The following is a 22,334-nucleotide window of genomic DNA, read 5'->3' as shown; positions in this document are numbered from 1 at the left end:
CCCCTCCCGCACCCCAATCTCCTGCTCCAGCCCAGAGCCCCCTCACACACCGTGAACCCCTCATTCCCAGCCCCATCCCACAGCCCTCACCCCCACACCCTAAACCTCTGACCCAGCCCTGAGCCCCTCCCACACCCCAAACCCCTCATCCCCAGCTCTGTTGGGTCGAGGGCATCAACAATTTTCTTCAACTGGATCTCCAGAAAAAAGTTTGAAAACCACTGCTATACAGAGTAGTGAACTGGCTACTGTGTATTGCTGCTCTCTGCTGGATGGAATCAGAATTGCTCAATTGTATGTCAAAGGTAAGGCTACAATTTAATCATGGGCATTTTTAATAAAAGTCATGGACAGGTCATGGGCAAGAAACAAAAAATCATGGCCAGTGACCTGTCCGTGACTTATACCATAAATACCCTTGATTGAATCTTAGCAGGGGAGCCATACTGGGGGAAGCATGGGGTGCCCATGGCACCAGTGGCCAGGGAGGGGAGCCCTGGGGGGACAGGGGCTGCTCCAGCTGCCCTGGGATCGCTGCTCAGGCAGTCCCCGGTGCCAGCCGCATCAGCCACTGCCCTGGTGGTCCCGGGGGCCAGCTGCCTGGAGACGCCAGAGCAGCGGCCAGTGCAGCTGGCCAAGGAGCCGGGACCAGTCCAGTCGTGGCTGGTGAGACTGGCTGCTGGGTCCCCGGAGTGGCTGGCTTCAGAGCCGCTCCAGCAGCAGTTGGTGTGGCTGTCCCCAGGGCTGCCTGAACAGCTGGCCCCGGGGCCACCTGCTTGGCTGGCTCTGGAGTCAATCACACTGGCTTCTGCAGAAGTCATGGAGGTCACAGAAAGTCACGGAATCCGTGACTTCCACAACCTCCGTGACAAACATGGAGCCCCAGTCATAGGTATATCTATGCTTGCAGCCACATATAGAAAACTGACACCACATACTCAGCTAGCACAGGCATAAATAGCAGTACAGATAGTGAGGCATTGCTTAGGTGAGTAGCATACAGACACACAACCACCTTCGGGTATGTACCCTACACGATTCTCTATATGTCCAAGCAGCGTCTCTCCATCTACACTGTTATTTTAACACTGCAACGTCCCGCTGCTGGAGCCTTTCCCCATTGCCTCCACCCTAACACAGCATTTCACTGCCACATGTAGCTGCACACCGCAGTGTGGCTGGAGCCTGCTTTTCACTGCGGCATGTAGCTATACATACCCTACACACCATTGCAAGTGCAGGCAAGGCCAAAGGCCATATAACGCTACCAGCTAAAGCGAATTCTCTAGAGAGGAAGCGGTAGAAGCCTGTAACTTTGGCACAGGTGGATCTGAGTTGCCTTCCTGCTGCTGCTGAATATCTCAGTGGCTGTGGCGTGCAGCGTAGTGACAACCAGGAAGTCCATCCAAGGATTTGTTACAACATGAGTATGCCCCTCCATTATGTTGAGCAAGATCTCCTATTCCAGTCTGACCAGTATACTTTTATTTACCTTTAATGAACTGTTATTTACCTTTTCTTTGGTTTAATTGTGTATCTTTTGTCCTTAGGGTTAATGGCAGTTATCAGCTGTGACTCCTTTTGCCTAAAGGTTGTCGTTCCTTCTGCATGGAAAGTAGAAGTGCTCACTTCCTCTTCTGGTAAGCAAGACTCTTACTTGTCCCCGTTTGACTCATCAGTTCAGCCGAACACACTTGAAGAACCACCCATAGGCTTTGGATTTAAATACATTGAGAGGAAAGGCACGGGCGGCTCTAGGTTTTTTGCCGCCCCAAGCAAAGACATTTTTGCCCTTGCCCCCTTTTTTTTTTTTTTTTTGGCTTTTACACGTTTGCACTTTACAACGTTTTTTGTTTTGGTTTGGGGTTTTTTTGACTGTTTAAAAATTAAAAAAAATATGAAAACAGAATCTGTAGTTAGTGAAATAAAACAATTTCCTACTAGTGTACTCATTTAATTTTAACAAAGTCACAATTACAAACAATTTGGTTCAACTATATACTGTAATGAAAAATGTTAGTGTCTTCCAGTGTGCCCAGTTTCTCCTAAATTAAAAGATTTATATGAACTAAATTTTTCTGTTTTTTATACTTGCGTAGTCTTAATAATTCAGTGAAATCTAAATTTTTTGCAATGGTACTTTCAATTGAAATTAATGCGAGTCCTGACAAATGATTTTGAGACATGGTGGACCTCAAATAATTTTTAGTAATTTCAGTTTTGAGAAACTGCGCTCACCAGAAGCCACTGATACTGGTAATGTTAAAAGAATGCGTAATGCTATAGCAGTGTTTGGAGTGGGGTGCTCAGGGCTGTACATCCCGCCTGTGGGCCCCCAGCCCGATCTCAGACCCGGCCCCACCCCCGCAGAGGGGACAGTAACTGACAGAGTGGCTAGGGGGCAGGTTAGCCATGGGGAGGGGGGCGGACCAGGGTAGTGGGTCCCTTACCAGCCACTGGTCCTGCCCCTGCTCCGCTTGGCTCCGGCTCCTCCAACGCTTGTGACACATGCGGCAGGGGCGGGGGGGAGGAGCTGCATCACTCCACTCCCCTGGCGGCAGAGGGCCAGGGCAGAGACCACCCCTGGACCGGGACCCCCACGCTGAGCCCGCCGTCCTGCCCCATGCAGGGGCTCATTGGTTGACTGAGCAGGGCCAGGGGGAGAAAAAGGACAGCCAGAATGCCACCCCTGGAAATGTGCCGCCCCGAGCACGTGCTTGCTTTGTTGGTGCCTAGAGCCAGTCCTGAGGAAAGAGCTTCTCACAGGCAGAGTTTCAAAGGCAATTATCAGCAGCAGTTATTCTCTAAGCTAGAGCTTCCCCCTCATCTACAGGGCACAGGAGAGAGGCCAAGACCTGCCTCCTAGAAACCATGCCCCTCAAGACAGAGATTCTTAAGAGCTTACTCTACACAAAGTCCCTCTGGAAGGAGAAATTCACTTAACTGAGCTTATATGGGGGCTTTGTGATTCATCATTATACAACAGAAATTGTAAGCTATTCTCTCTCTCTCTGAGCTTTCACTGAGCCCAGCAGCAACAGAAGTGGGAAACCAGACTCCAGGAGACACAACAGACCCTCTACCGGAAGATGAGGCGGTTAGTACGCTGCAGTACAGACCCAGCGCATAAGAGGGCGCTACCCCTCCCCGACAGGCACACACCAGCAGACTGAGCCTGAACAGCAGCACTGGTGTGGCTCTGGTCCAACTGCCCCTTGCGCAGCACAACTTTTGTGGGGAAGGAGCCTGCCCCTTTAATGGCGTAGTCTCCTCCACCTCACACACACACCAGAAATAGCAGCGGGGAGTCGGCACGAGTAGTGCAGCTCTGGCCCAGCAGCCCATCCTCATCCCCGGGAACAGTACTAGGGTCGCCAGGTGTCTGGTTTTAGACTGGAAAGCCTGGTCGAAAAGGGGACCTGACAGCGTCTGAGCCGTACTACTGACCGGTCACCAAAAGTCTGGTGACCTGACTGTCCACAATTGGCTTCCGTTCCGCTGCTGGGAGGGCGGGAAGAGCAGCTGCTGCCGGAGCTCGCGGAGCATTCGGGAACTTCCTGGCTCCGGCAGAGAGCGGTACCAGCGGCCGGCTCCTGGGGGAAGGGATACTGAAGGGTGGGGCATTTGAGGAGTAGGGCCGGTGACCCTCACTATCCAGGCCCCTTTGCCCTTGCCCCACCCCCGGCGTGCTGCCCCCTGTCCTGTCCCAGTCAACCCCAGAGTGGGGCTCTCCCTCCCCTGTCCTGCCTTGCCCCAGTCACCCCTCCACCCCCAGAACATGGCTCGCTCTCCCTCCCCCATCCTGCCCCAGTCACCCCTCCACCTCTAGAGCCCTGCTCAGCTTTCAGAGAGAGGAGATGAGGAGAGCAATGAGCTATGGGGAGGGGGAGGAGAGAGGAAGAAGAAGAACAGGGGGCGGGGCCTCGAGGGAAAAGACAGAGCAGGGGCGGGACCTTGAAGGAAGAGGCAGAGCCGGGGTGGGGCCTCAGTGGGAACAGGTGAGGCAGGGTAGGGAGTAGGGGAGGTTCTGGCCCTCAATGTCCAGTTTTCACAAATTAGAAAATTGGTTACCCTAAACAGTACCGGGGTGGCGCCAGCCCAGGGAAGACCTGTGTAGGGGGGTACCTACACAGCAAAATGTCTAGCACCATCCCTGTAGGAGTCCAGACTTCCTGCAATCTCACTCCATCGCTTTATCTCTCACTCTACAAATAAAAATCCACTGTAGCACTGGCTTCTCATGCCCTGATTACAGACTAACAACAGTTTCCTTCAGCAAGCAGCAAGTTCCCTCTCTGTTTGGGGAAAGTTGACAGTTCAAATGGCCAGCAGTGGTGCAATCACATGGAAAAAGTAAAGCCATGCAACCTCATGAGTAAGGAAAACAACTCTGGAATTCAGTCACCCCTCCCTTCCCTTCTATGTCCTGTCAGCACGGCTCCCATGACCAGCAGCCATGGTCACAAAGCTTTGGGCTCCACCTCACCAGCTGCAGGGCTGGTTATTGTTAGCTCCTTTGCAAAGCAGTGAATGGATTTTGCAAGCATACAAATGACAAACCGAATTAATGCTGACTTGAGAGCAGGGACTAATATGGGATTTCAAAGCAGTTAAAGTTCATTAACTCTGCCACTCTCCAAATGGCTTGAATCATTCAAATAAAGAATCCAGCTCATCCTAAAAGGCTTGTATTACTTTGAGTGTTTTACTCCCCCTCTGTGGGCTGTCTGTATTGTAACTGCAGACAGTGTAGGACAATGCCGTAATCTTACTTACGCAAAACTTTCTTTCATCCCAACAAGAGTTTGGCCTGAGCCAGGACTAGACCCAACGTGCAGGCTGGTGTCTGTGAGGGTTTAGGTTTGGCAGTGAGAGAGTGGGCGAAGGCAGTTCAGAGAGCTGGAACTGGGAGATTTCTAAATGGGGAAAGGCTGGATAAAGCATTTAGGATTTTGCTTTTCCTATTCCTGAAAGAGAAACAAGCATTTGAAAGAAGAAAAAAAAAAGTCACGGTTTTATTTTAGTGCCCTGAATGTGAACACATCAAAGTAGCTCTTTGTCTAAATAGAACCTCATGATTCCTCCACCCAAACTGGGATTATACTTGTGGTTCAGGTTGCAGGAGTAAACAAAGCAGTCCTAGCAAGGTGGATCTGCTTAGAGACAGGTGTGGCTTGGTGTCTTTCATCACTCTTCAGTAGTGAGACAAGAGGCTGAATTCTGTGTGGATTTATGGCACATGCAACCTCAGCTGTCACTGGGACTGCACAGGGTGTATATCATCAGCAAGTTGGCCTAAGGAACTGGTAAGGGGTGCTGTGATGGGGTGTTCACCCCCCACCACCCCAAAAGGGTCACCATGGCTCACAAGAGACTATTTGACAGGATTGGCTGCACTGGGTAAGGTGTAAACTGGCTATACAGCCTTAACTGAACCTGACACAGCTGGGCAGGAGGAGGCGGGGCTCTTATAAAGCCAGAGAGAGGAGAGCCCAAGAAGGCTGCTACAGGGAGAGAGAGAGTCAGCAGCAGTTATTCAGGGTGGAGAGAAACGAGTAGGAAGAAGCCTAGGGAAAATAGGCATAAGCATGAGACTGTGTAGACCTCAGCTGCTGATTTTGTGACCCCTGGGCTTCTTCCTACTCCTTTCTTGCAACCCTGAGAGTAACTGCTGACTCTCTCCCCCTGCAGCAGCCTCTTTGTGCTCGCCTCTCTCTCTGGCTTTATCGGAGCCTAGCTGGGGTTTAGTATAGCCAGCCTACACCTCACCCAGGTGCAGCCCCTCCTGTCAAATAGCCTCTTGTAATCCATTTTAACCCACTCAGGGGTGGTGTGGGATGAGTTCAGTTGCTTGTCCATTCTGCTGTTCAGAAAAGGACAGTACCCACTGTGCAGAGCATCTTCTTTGTGCTGGTTTTATACTGTTCCATAAAGCATGCTGTGCCAGCTTCTGACTCAGGGCTTGTCTACACTCACAGCTGTAGCACTTAGTGAAGACGCTATCTATGCTGGGGGGAGAGCTTCTCCCTGAGAGGTGGTAGCTTCATTCCTGGGGGTTCGCTTGGTATAACTACCTTACTCAGGGGGGTGGATTTTCAGCTAATGTCCCATGTCAGGTGGCACCACTAGCAGCCACTGTCTTGAGAGTCAGAGTAGCTGAAGCCCTTCACTTATAGCCACACTATATAGGGGACTAATAGTGGGTGGAAGGATGGACTGGGGTTAAAACACTGTACTGGGATTCAGGTGAGCTGGGTTCAATTCCTGGCTCTGCCACAGACTTCGTGTGTAATCTTGGGTAAATTACTTACTTTCCCTGTGCCTCCATCTATAAAGTGGGCGTAATAATACTTCCTTTCTCTGTTTAGACCAGTGTTTCTCAAATGCAGCCACCAGCGGCTTTTCTTGTGGCCACAGCCTTCTGGGTGGTTATGGGGGGCAAAGCAGTGGCCCCGCTCTGGAGACACAAGAGCTGGAGTAGCCAGTGAGTTCCCCACCTTCCCAGGGATGGTGGGGTCAGGCTTCATCCCTGGCAGGTTCCAGGGCTTTGGGCTCCATTCCCCAAGCACATCACCTCTAGCCCGCACTGCCCCTGGCTCCCGCTGCCTCTGTACCCACCTCCCCATCCAGGGCTCAATTTGTCCCCAGGATTCCCAGGGTTGTGTAAGTCTGCTGTGGAAAGTGATATTTGTGTGTTTGTTAATATCACTTTTCACAGCAGACTTAGTAGCTAGCAAGTCTAAAAAAAAAAGCAACCAGAAAAAGAAAAAGAAAGAAGTCAAGAACATGCGAAGCACCTTATTAGTGTTTCTATTCTGTTTAGGTCCAGTAGGAATAGCGACAACTGTACATTATTTTTATTATTGAGTCTGCAAAAAAAAAACCTACATAAATAAATTACAATGATTTGGACATGGATATGTGCATATTCATTTGTTTTTCCTAAAGTTAATTGAGTATTTTAGGAAAAATTGTCAGAGCGGCCACCAGCAAGAGCTGGTGGTTGCACTCTGAGGCCATCAAAAAATGTGCTGTGAGAACCCCTGGTTTAGATTGTAGGGCAAGCACTGGTCTCTTATTCTGCACTTGTACAGTGCCTAGCTCAATGGGGCATCTGCTGGAATCTTGAGGTGACACTATAATATAAATAATTAACAATAACAGAGGTAATTGTAGATATTTCTTGCTACCTGGAACTCCAGGAAAGACAACAGAACAATGCAAATGGGGGAAAGGACCATGCCAGCCATGTGTACAGCTAATGTTCAGTTTTCTCCTTTTCCTAGGTATTTTGTACAGCATCAATAGAAAATGTTTCAGGATTTAAGGATCCCCTCAAAATGTAGCTCGTCAAAGGGAAAGGTGATACTAATCCTCCAGAGCCTTAAATTCCAGAGGATCCCAAAGCATGTTACAAAATATAAGCATTGCATCACCCATTACTGTCAAATACAGCCAGTTTTGGAGTGGAGGAACTAAAGAGGAAATGCAGTAAAGAGAAGTTTTACATTCAGTACAGGCTGTTATCCCATTTAGTTTACAGGGTAGAGGCCTGGGCTTTGGTGCCCAAAGGTTTGAGTTTTATTCCTGCTGACAACCCAAGCCAGAGATCACGAGAAAGTGATGGGTATGGGATTTTTACTCCTGCGGACCTCAGATACTCAGAATAAGCTACCCTGACAGTCAGAGTGTATAACACAGTGGCTAGGTGGATCATGTCCCCTTCAAATGGCTGATCCATGCAGCGGTTAAGAGCTGATTCCTACCAGCTAAGAGGTCACTCCTTTAGTTCAACTGGCAGAGTTCTGTGCTTTGGAACAAAAAGGTCCCAGATCCTGTTCCCATGTTGAGGGCCAGTTTTTGAAGACTTCTGATGGAGGGAGGAAGCTGTTCAAAAAAACAAAGAAAAGGACATCTGCTTAAGGGGGATAACAGGCACTGGAAAGGCACATCCCAGTAAGGAGGATTGCACCTTACCAAACAGGCAAGATGTAACTGTCAGTAACACTAGCTGACAGATGGTAACACCCCGGCACCGTGCATCACTGCCCTCTAGTAAATACCCTCAGAGGGACACTAGGGGGAAGCTAAAAGCTTTAAGCACGAGCCACACCCAGCTTTTGCTGCAGATTCCCCCCCCAACCCCCGATGATTCACCAGCGGTTCTGGCTCCCAATACAGCTGCTGCTGTTTACTTCAGGTTTCCTACGTCTCTGCTCAGCTGGAAGGTTTGCATTTTTATGTTACCCACAGGAGAGCAGACGGCAGCAAAACACCAGCAGCAGCGGGAGAAGGCAAACATGTCTGGGATTGCAGCTAAATTAGCTAAGGAGAGAGAAACAGCCAGGGGCTTAGGCTCCAACGCAAAGGCGTTTAAGTACCTCAGTCAGGACTTTGAGAGGCTGAGGAACGAGTGCCTTCAGGCTGGGAAACTCTTCCAGGATCCATCCTTCCCTGCGATTGCATCCTCTCTGGGGTACAAAGAACTGGGACCAAACTCACACAAAACTCAGGGCATCACGTGGAGGAGACCAACGGTAGGATACCTGCGTGATGGGCCCCCTGGGCAGCAGGGAGGAGGGCGAGAGAAGGGGGTCAACGTAAAGGGCAGGGCAAAGCCATGCCGTTGTCAGGAATAGCTGTGCTGGCTTGGCTGGTGCGGGGAGTGCAGTGATCAGGGTGAGCTTCCCCTGGAGGGGGGGGGTTCCCCCTTCCACCCCCATGCAGGGGAAGTTCTGGGGGGGAGGAAGATATTTCTAAATGAAAGAGTCAAAAGATACTGTCTATAAAAAACTGAGCTGGACTTTTCAGTGCATCATGACAGCATGAGAACTGCAGATGAGCTCAACCCCCTGATCTTAACCTCCAACCTCTGAATTTTTAGGGGCAAGGTGGGGGAGGGGTCTGCTCTGAATTTTGCATTAGGTCCTTCTCTTTACTAATGAGCCAAACCCAGTCCCTGGGATGTTACTACCCCAAAGTGGTTGGGGATTCGGATCAGGATCTATTGGCTTGAGCCCATCTCTAGCAGGAAGAGAGATTAAATTACACCTGACTAGGTTATAGAAACTGTCTCTCCTTAAAGGGAGAGGGGGAAGACACATGGATTGAAGGTCCCTGGCAAAGCAGCGCTACCTGACAGCTGTTTAGCCAGGGAGGATGAATGCACTCTTTCCAAGCTCAGCACACACAGCAGTGAAAGCCTGTCTATTGATCGAAAACCTTTTCCCCATCCCATAGAGAAGAATGCGTATTACTGGTTCCTGCTAATGGGCAAGGGATGCACGTCCAAGTTGCCTGGTGCTGTCACACAGCCAAGATATGAGGGTGCAGATGCAGGCAGTTAATGGCTCAGTGATGTATACCAGGCAAACCTAAAAAGTTCCAGCAGTTCGGTTTGGATTTATTCAAAACTCTTTGGTCTATAAAACTAGCTGGAAGGTTTGTGGGAACTGTGGAAATATCTGGGCTTGAAATGCTGAGGCACAAAAATGAACAGGAAGGTTAAGTGAAACTCTGTTTGAACTTCAAAGAGATTCAGTCCAGTTCAAGGGCCAGAGTCACCTGGTGTAAGGTCTGAGTAACTCCATGGGAGTCAGGGGAGCTATATTGATACAAACTTGGGCCCAGATCTTCCTCTCACATCAATTTTATAATTATGCCAGATATCTTGTTTATCTTGAGTTCAATACAGGAAATCTTTTTACTTTTAAGACAGGAGCCAGTATTTGAAGCCAGCCAGAGCCATGGCTGGTTTTCAGTGCCAAACTCCATGAAGGGCAAGACACACAAGAATCCGCATTCACATTCCATTGCCCTCCCACTATGCTTTCAGTTGAAGAGGGCTTTTTTTAACATGTAATAGCCAGTGGGCTGTTCTTAGCTGTTAGTTGACTCATTTGTTGGCATTTCCAATCTATATAACTCATGCCTGTTTACACCTGTTTGATATGAACAAACCCTGCTGATTTAATCCATGTCCCAACTCTCACACCATCCCCACCCTGAGATCCACACCCTGCAGCTACACAGGTCTTTTGTGAACTATACCTGTCAAGTTTTGGAGTTGTTACAATGGATTCTGTCCCCATCACTACTTATTTCTTTTCCTTCTCTTCATCCTACTAATGTTGCCTGCTTCATTCTTCATTTTCCAAATCTCTGTGATAGTCTTTCCCACTTTAATGTCCCTATTTACACACCCCTTCCCCCTGCCCTCTCCATATACCCTTTCCTCTACTCTGACTGTTACAGGGAGGTTATATTTTCCTGCCAGCTGTCTAGCATCCCTTACCACTTTGTTTAGTGCCTATCTTTTGTAGAGGTACAGCTGAATAAAGCTTCTTTGCACAGGGCCACATTCATCCTTGGTGTATTAGGAACTCATTAGGGAAGAATTTGGCTCAAAGTGCTCCCAAGGAGCATTGAAACAGGTCCAAGAACAAATGGAAAAATCCTTCAGGGGTAAGAGCCAAACAACTAGAGCCCAATCAATATGCTATTTTATGAAGGGGCTGGTCTCCAAGCCTCTGTTTACTCAGGGAACCCACTGTGGGGTGGCCAACACTGTACAAAGTTTTCTCTGCTTATGTTTTGCCTTAGAGCCTACACCACCCTCTGCAGACAAGTATGTTAGCTTTGGGTACCATTGCGATCGGTCACTGCAGAAAGCTGCTTTTCTTAGCACAGGGATGAGTTGTCTGAGACATGGAGGCTGTTCTATACAATGTGCCACTCAGCCTTCATCCCTGGCAACTTAAAGGAGCTCGTGCTTACTATGCAATTTCCAAGCACCCATTCAGATCCCAGCAGAGTCCTCTCAGCTGTTAATCCTTCCAAAGCAGATATGGGTTCCTCGCAATTAATTGTCTCAGGGTCCTTCAAAGATTAGGCATTAAAATCTTGTATGTATAAGCCTGAAATTGTGCCTGTTGTAAAAACAGATATTTGCCCTGGTTTTCCTTGGCCATGATTTCCCTTCCCCATTGTTGTGCTGTGTTACCAGGGCCAGCTCTAGGCACCAGCAAAGCAAGCAGGTGCTTGGAGCGACACATCTGTAGGGGCGGCATTCAGGCCATCCTTTTTTTTCCCCCCCCCCACTTCAGGGCCGGCCCTGCCAACGCTCACCCAGGTAGATGCTGTCCCAGCCCCCAAGCTGCTGCCGAAGACCAGGTGGAAGAGCCACAGCGAGTGGCCAAAGCTGGCCCCGGGACTGGGGTCCAGCAGCAGCGGCGTGGGGGTTGCCCTGGGACTGCTATGGTTTGCGCCGCCGGCGGGCTCCGACATGTGGAGGGTGGGACACTTGGGCTGGGGTAAGAGATTTTTCGCAGGAGTGGTGGGTGAAATTCTGTGGCCTGTGTTGTGCAGGAGGTCAGACTAGATGATCATAATGGTCCCTTTTGACCTAAATAGCTATGAAGTGACGCAGGGTGGCCGTCCCCCAGCGCAGCAGCCGGGGCTGGGCGAAGTGGCCTGAGCCGCCCAGGGGCCGCAGCAGGGCGGCTAGGAGCAGCAGTGGGGCCATAGAGGGGACCGGTGCCCAAGGCGCTGCCATGCGGGGCCTGCGTCCCGCTCTCTGGGGCTCTGCTCCCTGCTGGCTGCTCCCTCTGGGGCTGCCCTGCCCCGGCTCCTCAGTGCCCTGCCGGGGCGATCCACCTGGCTCTGCCCTCCCGATTCCTGGCCGGTCCTGTAGGCAGAAGCCCCGGCTGGAGGGACCCTGGGCTGAGGCATAGCCCGGGAGCCCCATTGCTTATCCTGACCCTGACCCGGACGGGCTGGAGGTGAGAGGTGAGTGGGCGGAGTCAGGGTCCCCTGGGTGCCAGGAAGGAGTCGAGTGGATGCAGCCTCTGCCCCTGCCAATGTCATGAACGGGATGCTGACCACCCGCCCTGGGAGTGAGTTACCAGTGACCCAGGGTTGGGGTGGCAGGGGGTGCGGGTGGGGTGGGGGGGTGAGAGCCCAGGGCTGGGGCAGTAGGGGGCTGCGGGTGAGGTGGAGGAGTGAGAGCCCAGGACTGGGGCAGCAGGGGGCTGCGGGTGTGGGGGGTGAGAGCCCAAGTCTGGGGCAGCAGGGGGGTGCAGTGCAGGGAGGGCACTGGTGGGGGGGAACCCAGGGCTGGGATGGGGGGCAGCCCAAAATTTTTTTGTTTGGGGCAGCAAAAATCCTAGAGCCAGCCCTGGCTGTGTTAGTACACCAGACGCCCCCTGCCCTTCTCCATTCTTGACACGACGGTATCCTCTTTATGTAATGGTTTTGATATGCTTTGCAATGGAGGGGGCAATCATAACTAGGGCTCCGTTTTAGTCACAGGTATTTTTAATAAAAGTCATGGATAGGTTATGGGCAGTAAATGAAAATTCATGGCCTGTGACCTGTCCATGACTTTTACTAAAAATACCCCTAACTAAAACTTGGGCCAGGGACTGCGGGCACTCTGTAGGGGCGGGCCGTGGGTGCTGGGTGGGAGGCGGTGCACGGCCTGGGACCAGTGCTGGGGCGGGGGGTGTTGGCAGGACTGGTAGCCTCCCTACACAGCTCTGACTGGCATGTTTCTGCAGCTCCTAGGGGGAGGGGCGGCCAGGGGAGCTCCGTGCTCTGGTCCTGTCACAGCGCCATTTCTGCAGCTCCCATTGGCTGTTAACCGTGGGGGTGGTGCCTGCAGGGAGCCCTCCTGGCCACTTCGCCTAGGAGCTGCAGGGACATGATGGTAGTAGCCTCCCACCTGCCCCCCCCTCGAAGGAAAGCACCACCATGCACCCCAAACCCCTGCCCCAGCTCTGAACCCCCACCCACACCCCCAAACTGCTGCTGGCCACTGCAGAAGTCACAGAAAGTGACTTCTGTGACCAACACACAGCCTTAATCGTAACACACCATGGCTGCAAATGTACAGAAACTAAGATGGTCAGTAAGGAACAGACTTGGGATCTCCGGCATCTTAAGTACACTGCCTATCCCATGTCTGTCTATTTATTAAGTACTTTATGTATTTCATTCCAGGAGCTGTGTTCTAATCCCCAGTTTATTGTTGGAGGTGCCACCCGCACAGATATCTGCCAAGGAGCCTTGGGTAAGACAGAGATCACCTGTTTGATTTTCGGTTGTGGTATCTTAACATGCTGTCCAAGTTCCACACCGTTAGTGTTTCATGTTAGACTCTTAAATAACTGTTTAGTTCTCTCTCCAGTTTCCACCCCTTTGCCTTTTGCCATCTCCCCTTGTATTGTTGATGACCACGTTTTATCTGACCTTCGCTGAAAGCTCCTCCAGATTGGATTCTGTTTTCTTTGTCCATTGTATGCAGCATCACTGTCTGAATTAATAATAATATTTGTGACAAGTGGCAAATGCTATTCTGGTGGGGTCCTGTGTTTCTCCTTCATGTGATGGGTCAGGGTGCTGCCTCTATTGTTGACAGCTCTGCTAGTGCCCTGGTGGGGGAGGGAAGGGGAGTGGGGAAGGGACCCAGGCCTGCCCTCTACTCCAGGTCCCAACCCAGGGGCCTTAGGGAGAGCAGCTGAGCACTTGGAGCTATAGTTCTTTCCCCTAGGCTACCTCCCATTCTGCCCCTTCAGCTTCTCGGGCTTCTTACCCTCTCTCCCACTGGGCAGTCCCTCTGCTCCAGCAATGTTTCCCTCCCCTGCTACTCTGGTCATAACAGTGCTCCTCTAAACTACAATCAGCTCTTCTCCTCCCTTCTCACTGAAGCAGGGGTTTTTATTAGGTCTCTGGCAGGTCCTTAATTGGCTCCAGGTGCTCTAATTAACCTGTAGTAACCTCTCCTCAGTCCACAGGCTCTGATCATCCTGGGGCCCTTATACTTCGCATGGATGACTATCCTGCTGCCATCTGGCCCTGCTGTATCACATACTACGGTTAATTTTCTATTCTGTATAGGTTCTAATACCACCTTCATCACTGTAGCGGCTGAGCATCTTTCAGTAGTGCCTTAAGTGATGTGACTAATAGCTGTCATGTGTGGTTTGTTCTCTCATCCTCTCTGCAATGTGCAGTGGGGTGTTTTGGTTTTTTTTTAAATTAACAAACAACTGTGCAGAGTGCACTAGTCCTGCAGTTTAAAAAAAAAAAAAATCAGTGAGGAAGGAAATGTTATATGCAGTTTCATTGGGTAAAGGAGCATTTCTGAGCATTCCCTTGGGAACCACCTCATGATGGACCTTCTGGTGTATTGACCCATTTTGATTTTTAAAACACTATCAGTTTGGGGCTCAGGGGTGTGGTGGCCTAGTATGGTCTCATCTTGACATTTCTTCCTCCACAATATGTCTAAAATCCATCCTTTTCTTTCTGTCCAGTCAACACTCTCATCCAGCATCGCAACTCCAGTCATGACTGCTGTGTTATTTATTATGTGTATTGCCTTAGCACCTAGGAGCCCCAGTTATTGACTAGGATCCCATTGTGCTCAGCACTGTAGAAACACAGAACAAAAAGATGATCCTTGCGCTGGAAAGCTTTAATTCCTTCTGTTTGGCTGCCCTAACACCTGCATCACCTCCATGCTGCCAAGATCACCTTTCTTGTCTGTTGTGATGATCACGTCACTCTCACACACGTACATCTGAGACCCTCCTCTGACTCCCTGTTGAACTGCATAAAGTTCAAGCTTCTTGTCCTCACCTTCTAGGCCCTTAACAACTCTGCTCCTCCTTCTCCACTCTTGTCTCCTGTTACATCATCCCTTGCTGCCTCTGCTTCAGTCAATCAAATCACTAAAGGTTGTGGTCTCATCCCTCAAGCACACTGTGCAGTCTGCCATGACTGGCATGTTCTTTGTGCTTCAGAGGAAATACAGATTGATTTAAAGCAGCCTGATCCACGGTCTGCCTGTGGTTAGACCATCTATGGCGAGACAGTATCTCTTTTTAAAGATCTTGGCCTCTCTTTCCTTTGGTCACTTGTTTGGAATTGTCAGATTTTCTTCAGTCTGAATGACTGACTAATTTTAAGTTAAAGGAGAACAACAAAACAAGAAAGAACAAAAGTCAAATCTCAGAATGGCAGCTGGCCCTGCACACAGGTAGGCTCCTGAGAAATTTAAAAGGTGCAGTACAGAGAAAACAAAGCCACGAGCACATATACCATATCTCTGAACAAGCTGGTATTAAGCTAAAACTAACAGAAGGGAATGTATATCCATCCCTCCTGATAGATATGTCTATTACTGGCTCATTCCTGAGCTGCCTGCCACTGAGCTTATGCAACTACAGGTCCAACCGGTTCCAGGAGTAAAAAGTTCAAGGTGAACCACGGAGCAAGGTGAAAGTGTAGGGAGTGGCTATTCCAGGGAGGGATCTAAATCCTGCAGTGAAAAATCTCAGTAATCTACTCCAGCCCCTCTGTGCTCCCACCCCAGGCAGTTAGCACTGCTAGGGCTGAACTCACCAGAGGAGAGCCTCTAGGCCAGACTGCAGTACTGCACTGGCTTGTAGTGTCAGGCAGGTGCTGGCAGCAGGGGAAGAATGTGGATACAGGCAATGCTGCAGGAGAAAGAAACTGATTAATGAGGGAGTAGATGATGCGGCTATGGGGTGTAATGTAGTCTTGATATTTTTTTGTGTGTGTGTGCAGGAACTCTGCCCTGACAGGTGTGATTCCTTCCCCTCCCAGCCCCCAGCATGTTTCTGTATAAAAGGCGCCCTCCATCTGGCATGACCGCACAAGTCCAGTGTATGTGAGGTCAAAAGTGCAGGAACATCTTTCCCACTGGTTCCCACCCCACTGCTTTACTCAGCTGTAATACACTTATCTATAGAGAACACTTTTTTGATTTCAGTTTAAAGTGATAAATGCAACTAACTGAAGGGAAAACTCCAAGAATAATTGTTTAGTACAAAATACAAACAAAGGGACGAACGTTCCCAATATTTGCAGTTGTGTTTTCACTATTGTTTTTTCAGTTGGAATTGGCAAGCAATTAAAGGCCAAAAGCATTAAAGGTTGCTTTTCATCAGAACGATGTGGAGGCAAGACACCCTACATTGTTCATTTCAGATCCTACTGCTGCTGTTTTCAAGTTATGGTTACAATTTTTGCACTAATGAGGAAACTGGGTTTTGGTTCATTTAAGAAAGGAAGCTGTGATACGTGGTGGCAATCAGAGTGACTTCCTACTAATAATAAGTAAGGCACAATTTCTGTAAGAGTCCTGAAAATCAGAAACCCTACTTACATTGTGACAAACCTCTGGCCACCTATGGCGTCACAGTTATGATGACGCTGCACGTCATGACCATCTAGAAAGTCACCGTTACAGCAGGGATAGAGAACACCAAAACCACAAGATCCTACCTCTTAAACTTAAGGAGCATCTCTCTTATTTGCTCACAGTATAGAGTGTATTGTTGAATCGTTCTAATTTTATCCAGTACAGGACTGTGATACACACACACACACACACACACACACACACTGTAGCCGTTCATTACAATGTAAAATATATAATGCATTAGGTTCTCAAAAGCACCAAATATCTCCCCTTTAGGGTTTAATTTTTCAGGAGAGGTGCTTTTATTATTAATTATTATTATTATTCCACAATTCTTACAGTTCTGGCGACAATTGTATTTAGTTCAGCAACATCAGATCGAACATTACTCAGCTATGGTATTTGGCTAAAAAAACCCATCAAATGGGATGTAGTGACTCATTGTGGCAGAAGAAAGGAAACAATGCCCATTGCATAGAGGATGCTTATTCATTCTTTACAATTTTTTTCAAAAGGAAGTCACCATGGTATCACAACACTGGAGCATACACAGCACGGTATCTCTCATCTGTGTATAGACATAAATGGCGCCTCCCTAGAAAAAAAGTTTGAAAAATATAACAAAAATCAGATAGGGTGAAGTCACAAAATTAGATGCGTGTTTTCCTATGATGGGTTTACTGTGTTGTGAGTAACTCATCCATTCCTCTCACTCACTCAGACAAATTAAAACCTGGAAAATGTAATGCCTTATCAAAAAAATTAGTCACTGTACTCTAAGTAATAAGCATGTCTGCTAGATGCTTCTGATGGAAAGCCCCCCTGGGGGAAGAAGAGTAAAACATTAGATATCATAATGCAGTTCACCACTGTGACTATAAAGTGTGTCACATGGAGGCTACAAGTGAGTGGACTATCTTCACTTGATCAGCTGCATCCTGGGCTTGGTTGATTGATTGATTTTTGACCCTAGCATGGGATGGAAAGTCCTTGGAATTATCCCATTTGCCACAGTGAATCCCACCCTGCAACTCCTGGTCTGCCACATGCCAGTATGTTCAGGAGCATACGTGCTAGGTGCAGTGAGTATTGGGGGTAAATCAAAAGGTTACATACACCAGGAGTCAGAATGCTCAAACTTGTGTATGGACCCATCGGCCAATATTTTAAAAGGGCTTAGTGAATTCACAAGGGAGCAGTATTTGCAGCAACAGTCATTCTCAGTGACTAATTAAGGTGCCTTGTTTGAACCAAGTGCAGAGGGTTCACACCAGGCATCTTAATTAAATGCTCTGTGGGGCTGGGGTTATGGAGGGGTGCGGTGGCCAATAGGGTGCATGTAGAGTACACAAGGAGCAACAGCCACTGTTCCAATCTATAGGCTGAAAGAATGACCATGAAACGAATACATCGCAGACTCCCAGGACTGAGAGTCACCTTGTTACCTCTTGCCTGCAACGTGAGGGAGTCTTTCTGGTGGTAGCTGGGTGTCAGCTGCCTAACACTACCAGCCTTTCAGGCACTCTTTTCTGGACTATGCCAGCCCTGTCCATGCCTTGCAGGTTAACAGTGGGTGCACTCCAGTCCCTGAGACCCTTGAAGCATTCCCCTGTGATGTTTAGCCCCTGACACCAGTACTCACAGAAATCCGAGATCCTCTGCCCCCAAAGGATCAGTGTGCCCAGTTTACCAGTTTTACCTTAAAGCTCTGTCCCTGTAAAATGTACAGCACTTAAATAACCCTCCTCTTCTTTTACTGCAAGAAAGAATAGAGATTCAACTAAAAACAGCAGAGAGTGGCAAAAACAAATGGTTACACTACAAAACAAAAATCAGAAAATGCAAACTAGGGCCTACACTTATTAATAGTTACCTTTTCTCTCTAATAAAGTAGGTTTCCCCTGCAAAGTTCAGTCTGTTGCAGAGCTTCACAGAAACCAGAATCCAGATTTTCACAAAAAACATGTCCGTTCCACAAGTTGCACTTCTCCCGGACTTCTGTTATCCTGAAAAATGTTTTGTCTCTATTCATAGACAGGGCGATCCCCTGTCTGTTGTAATAAGAAAAGGAGTACTTGTGGCACCTTAGAAACTAACAGATTTATTTGAGCATAAGCTTTCGTGAGCTACAGCTCACTTCATCGGATCATCTGATGAAGTGAGCTGTAGCTCACGAAAGCTTATGCTCAGATAAATTGGTTAGTCTCTAAGGTGCCACAAGTCCTCCTTTTCTTTTTGCGAATACAGACTAACACGGCTGCTATTCTGAAACCTGTTGTTGTAATGTTCCTTTTTTACCTCCAAGTGGTTTCCGTTGTTTGCAGTTGTCTCTGATGGTTTTCCATGGTTAGTTTTGGGATGCAGCAATGCTAGACAATTAAGCCTTGTATTATATCATTGGCTAACAAGGAAGGGGTGGCAACTCCCTCCTGCTGGAATTATCCCATGATCTCATTTTTACTCCAAGATCATAAAGCATACTTTCAATATAGTTACATTATTCCTTAAATATTATTCATACATACGTCTCACAATGAGTCTCGCTACATTGTGAGCTCTCTGTAGATACCTTACATGTTACCCCTTATGGATAAATACGCTACAAGACATGTATTTGGTGTAGTGAGTTTGTCAGACCTCAGATGAGTTGTTTGACAGAGGGTCCCCTTTTCTTTGCAAAGGGCCTCTCTGTCACAGTAACTTCACTCTCTGCTAACAGGTTTCAGAGTAACAGCCGTGTTAGTCTGTATTCGCAAAAAGAAAAGGAGTACTTGTGGCACCTTAGAGACTAACCAATTTATTTGAGCATGAGCTTTCATGAGCTACAGCTCACTTCATCGGATGCATACTGTGGAAACTGCAGCAGACTTTATATACACACAGAGAATATGAAACAATACCTCCTCCCATCCCACTGTCCTGCTGGTAATAGCATGCTCAAATAAATTGGTTAGTCTCTAAGGTGCCACAAGTACTCCTTTTCTCTCTGCTAACAGTAATCCTACCTTGTGTGTCTTCTTGGTCTGAGCCTCTTGCACACACATGCAATTTCTTACAACCTTGGGCTCAAAATCACAAAGGCACTAGCAGCCTTCACGTTCACACTGAGCCATTAGCATTACAGAGGCATGTGCCAGGCCGGTGGGTAGCGGGCCCTCACTCTTATCCCTGGTGTACAGAGTGAAGACATTTAGGATGATAGGATCAAGTCAGTCAGAAGTCACATGCTACTGCAACAGTGGGGCTTCCTGACTACCATTGCCAGGTACCAGCACTGCCCCACCCAATACCCCTCTGTCTGCATCTTTGTTTACCCAATAAATGCTCCCAGTCCAGGCTTCTTGAGATCCCATGGCAGATAATTACCACTGGATTATCACAGCTGCTTCCTTCTAGCCAATACCAGCTGTGACGACATATTTGCATTTCTTTAGAACAGGGGTGGGTAAACTTTTTGGCCTGAGGGCCACATCTGGATGGGGAAATTGTATGCAGGGCCATGAATGTAGGGCTGGGGCAAGGGGTTGGGATGCGTGAGGGGATGTGGGAGGGGGTGCAGTGTGCAGGAAGGGGTGAGGGTTTCAGGAAGGGACTCAGGGCAAGGGATTGGGGTGCAGTGTGCAGCAGGGGGCTCAGGGCAGGGGGTTGGGGTGCAGGAGGGGTGTGGCAGGGGGTTGAGGGCTTAGGGCAGGGGGTTGAGGTACAGGAGAGGGTGTGGAGTGCGGCAGGGGGTTGGGGTACAGAAGGGTTTCGGGGTGTGGGCTCCAGCCCAGTGCGGCTTACCTTGAGTGGCTCCGAGGGGGCAGCGGCACACAGCAGGGCTAAGGCAGGTTCCCTGCCCTGGCCCCATGCCACTCCCGGAAGCGGCCAGCATGTCTGACAGTGGCTTCTGGTGGGGCAGGTGTCTCCATTGCGCACTGCCCTCGCTGGCTGGTACCATCCCCGAAGCTCCTATTGGCCATGGTTCCCTGTTCCTGTCCAATAGGAGCTGTGGGAGGCGGTGCCTGCAGGCGAGGGCAGCACACGGAGCCCTCTGCCCCCCCACTTCGTCCCCCAGGTGCCACTTTAGGCCCGCTGGCCCAGATTGTGGCCCAGCTTGAAAGCCCTGATGGGCCGGATCTGGCCCGCGGGCTCTAGTTTGCCCTCCCCTGCCTTAGAGGGTAGTTTAAATACATACTTCCACTGAACCTCTGCAAATGACTCATGGGGGAGTGCTGACCCCCTCATCTCTCTATATTTTATGGAAGAATAGCTAAACTCTTATAATTATTAATGAATAATCAGTCACTAGTGAGGTATATTAATATTTCTAACACTTATGACTATAATCTAAGTTAATGCACCAAGAGATAGGTAAAGATAGGATGAGGAACACTGAGCCATTTATACAGGAAATACAGTGACAAAAATAATGGATTCCTCATACTTATCGCAGAGGACGCTCTATGCATAGCATGCCTAGACAGATGTGGGGTTAATTCTGGTGGAATCACAGTGGGATTTCTGTAACCTGCCACTCCTTTCCTAGAGGTTTATTAGACAGTCTGTTCTTCTCACACAAAGTCTCTGTCACGCCTTGGGCTTGGCACTCCTGTCTCTGCCCAAGGACAATCTCTATCCAAACCTGTCAGATAGCTAAGCTTGTAAAAGATGCCAGTCCCTGGAGTCCAAGGGTGATGGAGCAGTGTTTCCTCACACATGGCTAAAACTCCGTATTCCATCACCAGGCTCTTTACTTGTACAGCCTTCAATTTACTATGACTTAGTGGGCTAAATTTCCAGTAACCGCTGGAGTAGTGGGACCTGAACAGTAACAATCTTCTACTCAAGGTGGTCCCAGTGCTCACATCCCTTCCACACATGGAAACCGTCAAAGGCTCCTGCTACCCTTCACTTCCTGGATTTTGGGGTGGGAAAAGGGAGAATGTTGTGTGTCTGGTTTACACCTCTGGAGCCTGAGAAGCCCCCATAGAGAGGATCCATGGGTACAGGCTCCAAGTTATGTCAGATCCAACCCCCGCAAGCCCAGGAAAGAAGGCAGCATACATTACAACAGACAGACTCAGAGAAGTTTACAGTATTGTTATGGTTAGAGTGAGCTCACCCCCAGGCTCTTGTATTTGCATTGTGGGTTGAGCAATCACGAGGAAAAAGTGCCTCCTGACCTGAACCTCCACAAGCTAGGAGTGTAGAACCTGCCTCCAGCTGTCCCACCCAGCCCACAGAGCACAGGCAAGGGGACCAGCTGTAGCTCTGCTCGGTGTCTTGTTGTACTCCACTCTCAGAGACCGACAGCTTTATCTGCCTCCCCAACCAGGCACTACACACACTCCTGGCAGCCCCTGAACTCTTCTTCTTATTCAGGCTGATCTCACTCTTGGCACATGGCCATTAGCTGTGAACTAAGTCTGGTAAAAGGTGTCTGGCCGACTAAGAACCCTGGAGGCTGAAATCTTCTCTGCATGCAGCTCCCACACATATGCCTTAACCCTGAGCATGAGGCGGTTGAGTCTCCAGGACCCATTCAGTGTCTGGACTCTCTATGGAGATGGCTGGGCCCAATTAATGTAATGGTGGGTGTGTGCGATTTGCAGATCAGTCCACAGGAACTAAACAGTCAGCGCAGTTCACGCTGGTTGTTAGCCAGGCATTGCCCTTCAGTCACTGCCAAAACAGGACAGAGTTGCACTGGGCACGGGGAGGTGAAAGCTCTGAATTCCACAAGGCTGGGATGTTTGCTTTGTCTAAGTGTTGCTTTCAGTGCTTTGCACTACAAACAAGGGGGGAAAGCCCCGGCATACTGCAGTGAAGATGACCCATCCCAGCGTGAGGGAACAACGGAGCCAAAGCCCAAAAGGAAGGAATTAAAACACATGACTTTGGCTACTGTGCTTTTTTTTTTTTTTTTTAATGTTTCTACATTCAGAAGGGGAGTTTCAGCTGGAGCTATTCCTTCCTGTGTCTCCAAATGCACAGGAGGGGGGAGGAGGAGGAGGTGGGGTGGCCAGACCAGAGAGCTCTTTATTGATTCAAAATGTGCTCAGAAATCTCTGCAGTACAGCTCAGCTGTAATAAACTCTTGTCCCATACAGACATAGCCATTAGC

At 49.0% G+C, this 22,334-nt stretch overlaps 1 protein-coding gene across 1 annotated transcript in view; it reads left to right on the top strand.

The window, feature by feature from the left end:
• The first annotated feature begins 8,152 nt into the window (after positions 1 to 8,152).
• CAPN2 (calpain 2) overlaps positions 8,153 to 22,334 on the top strand; it is a 55,835-nt gene continuing 41,653 nt past the window's right edge. Inside the window, exons 1-2 of the mRNA XM_084624171.1 lie at positions 8,153 to 8,537; positions 13,000 to 13,069. Coding sequence (XP_084480297.1) covers positions 8,241 to 8,537; positions 13,000 to 13,069 — 367 coding nt within the window. The 5' untranslated portion in view covers positions 8,153 to 8,240. The remainder of the gene's footprint in view (positions 8,538 to 12,999; positions 13,070 to 22,334) is intronic.

This window comes from Lepidochelys olivacea, assembly GCF_965140295.1.
Source record: "Lepidochelys olivacea isolate rLepOli2 genome assembly, chromosome: 3".
NCBI lineage: Eukaryota > Metazoa > Chordata > Testudines > Cheloniidae > Lepidochelys > Lepidochelys olivacea.
Note: the sequence above shows the minus strand (reverse complement) of the source record. Positions and strands in the feature narration are given on the sequence as shown.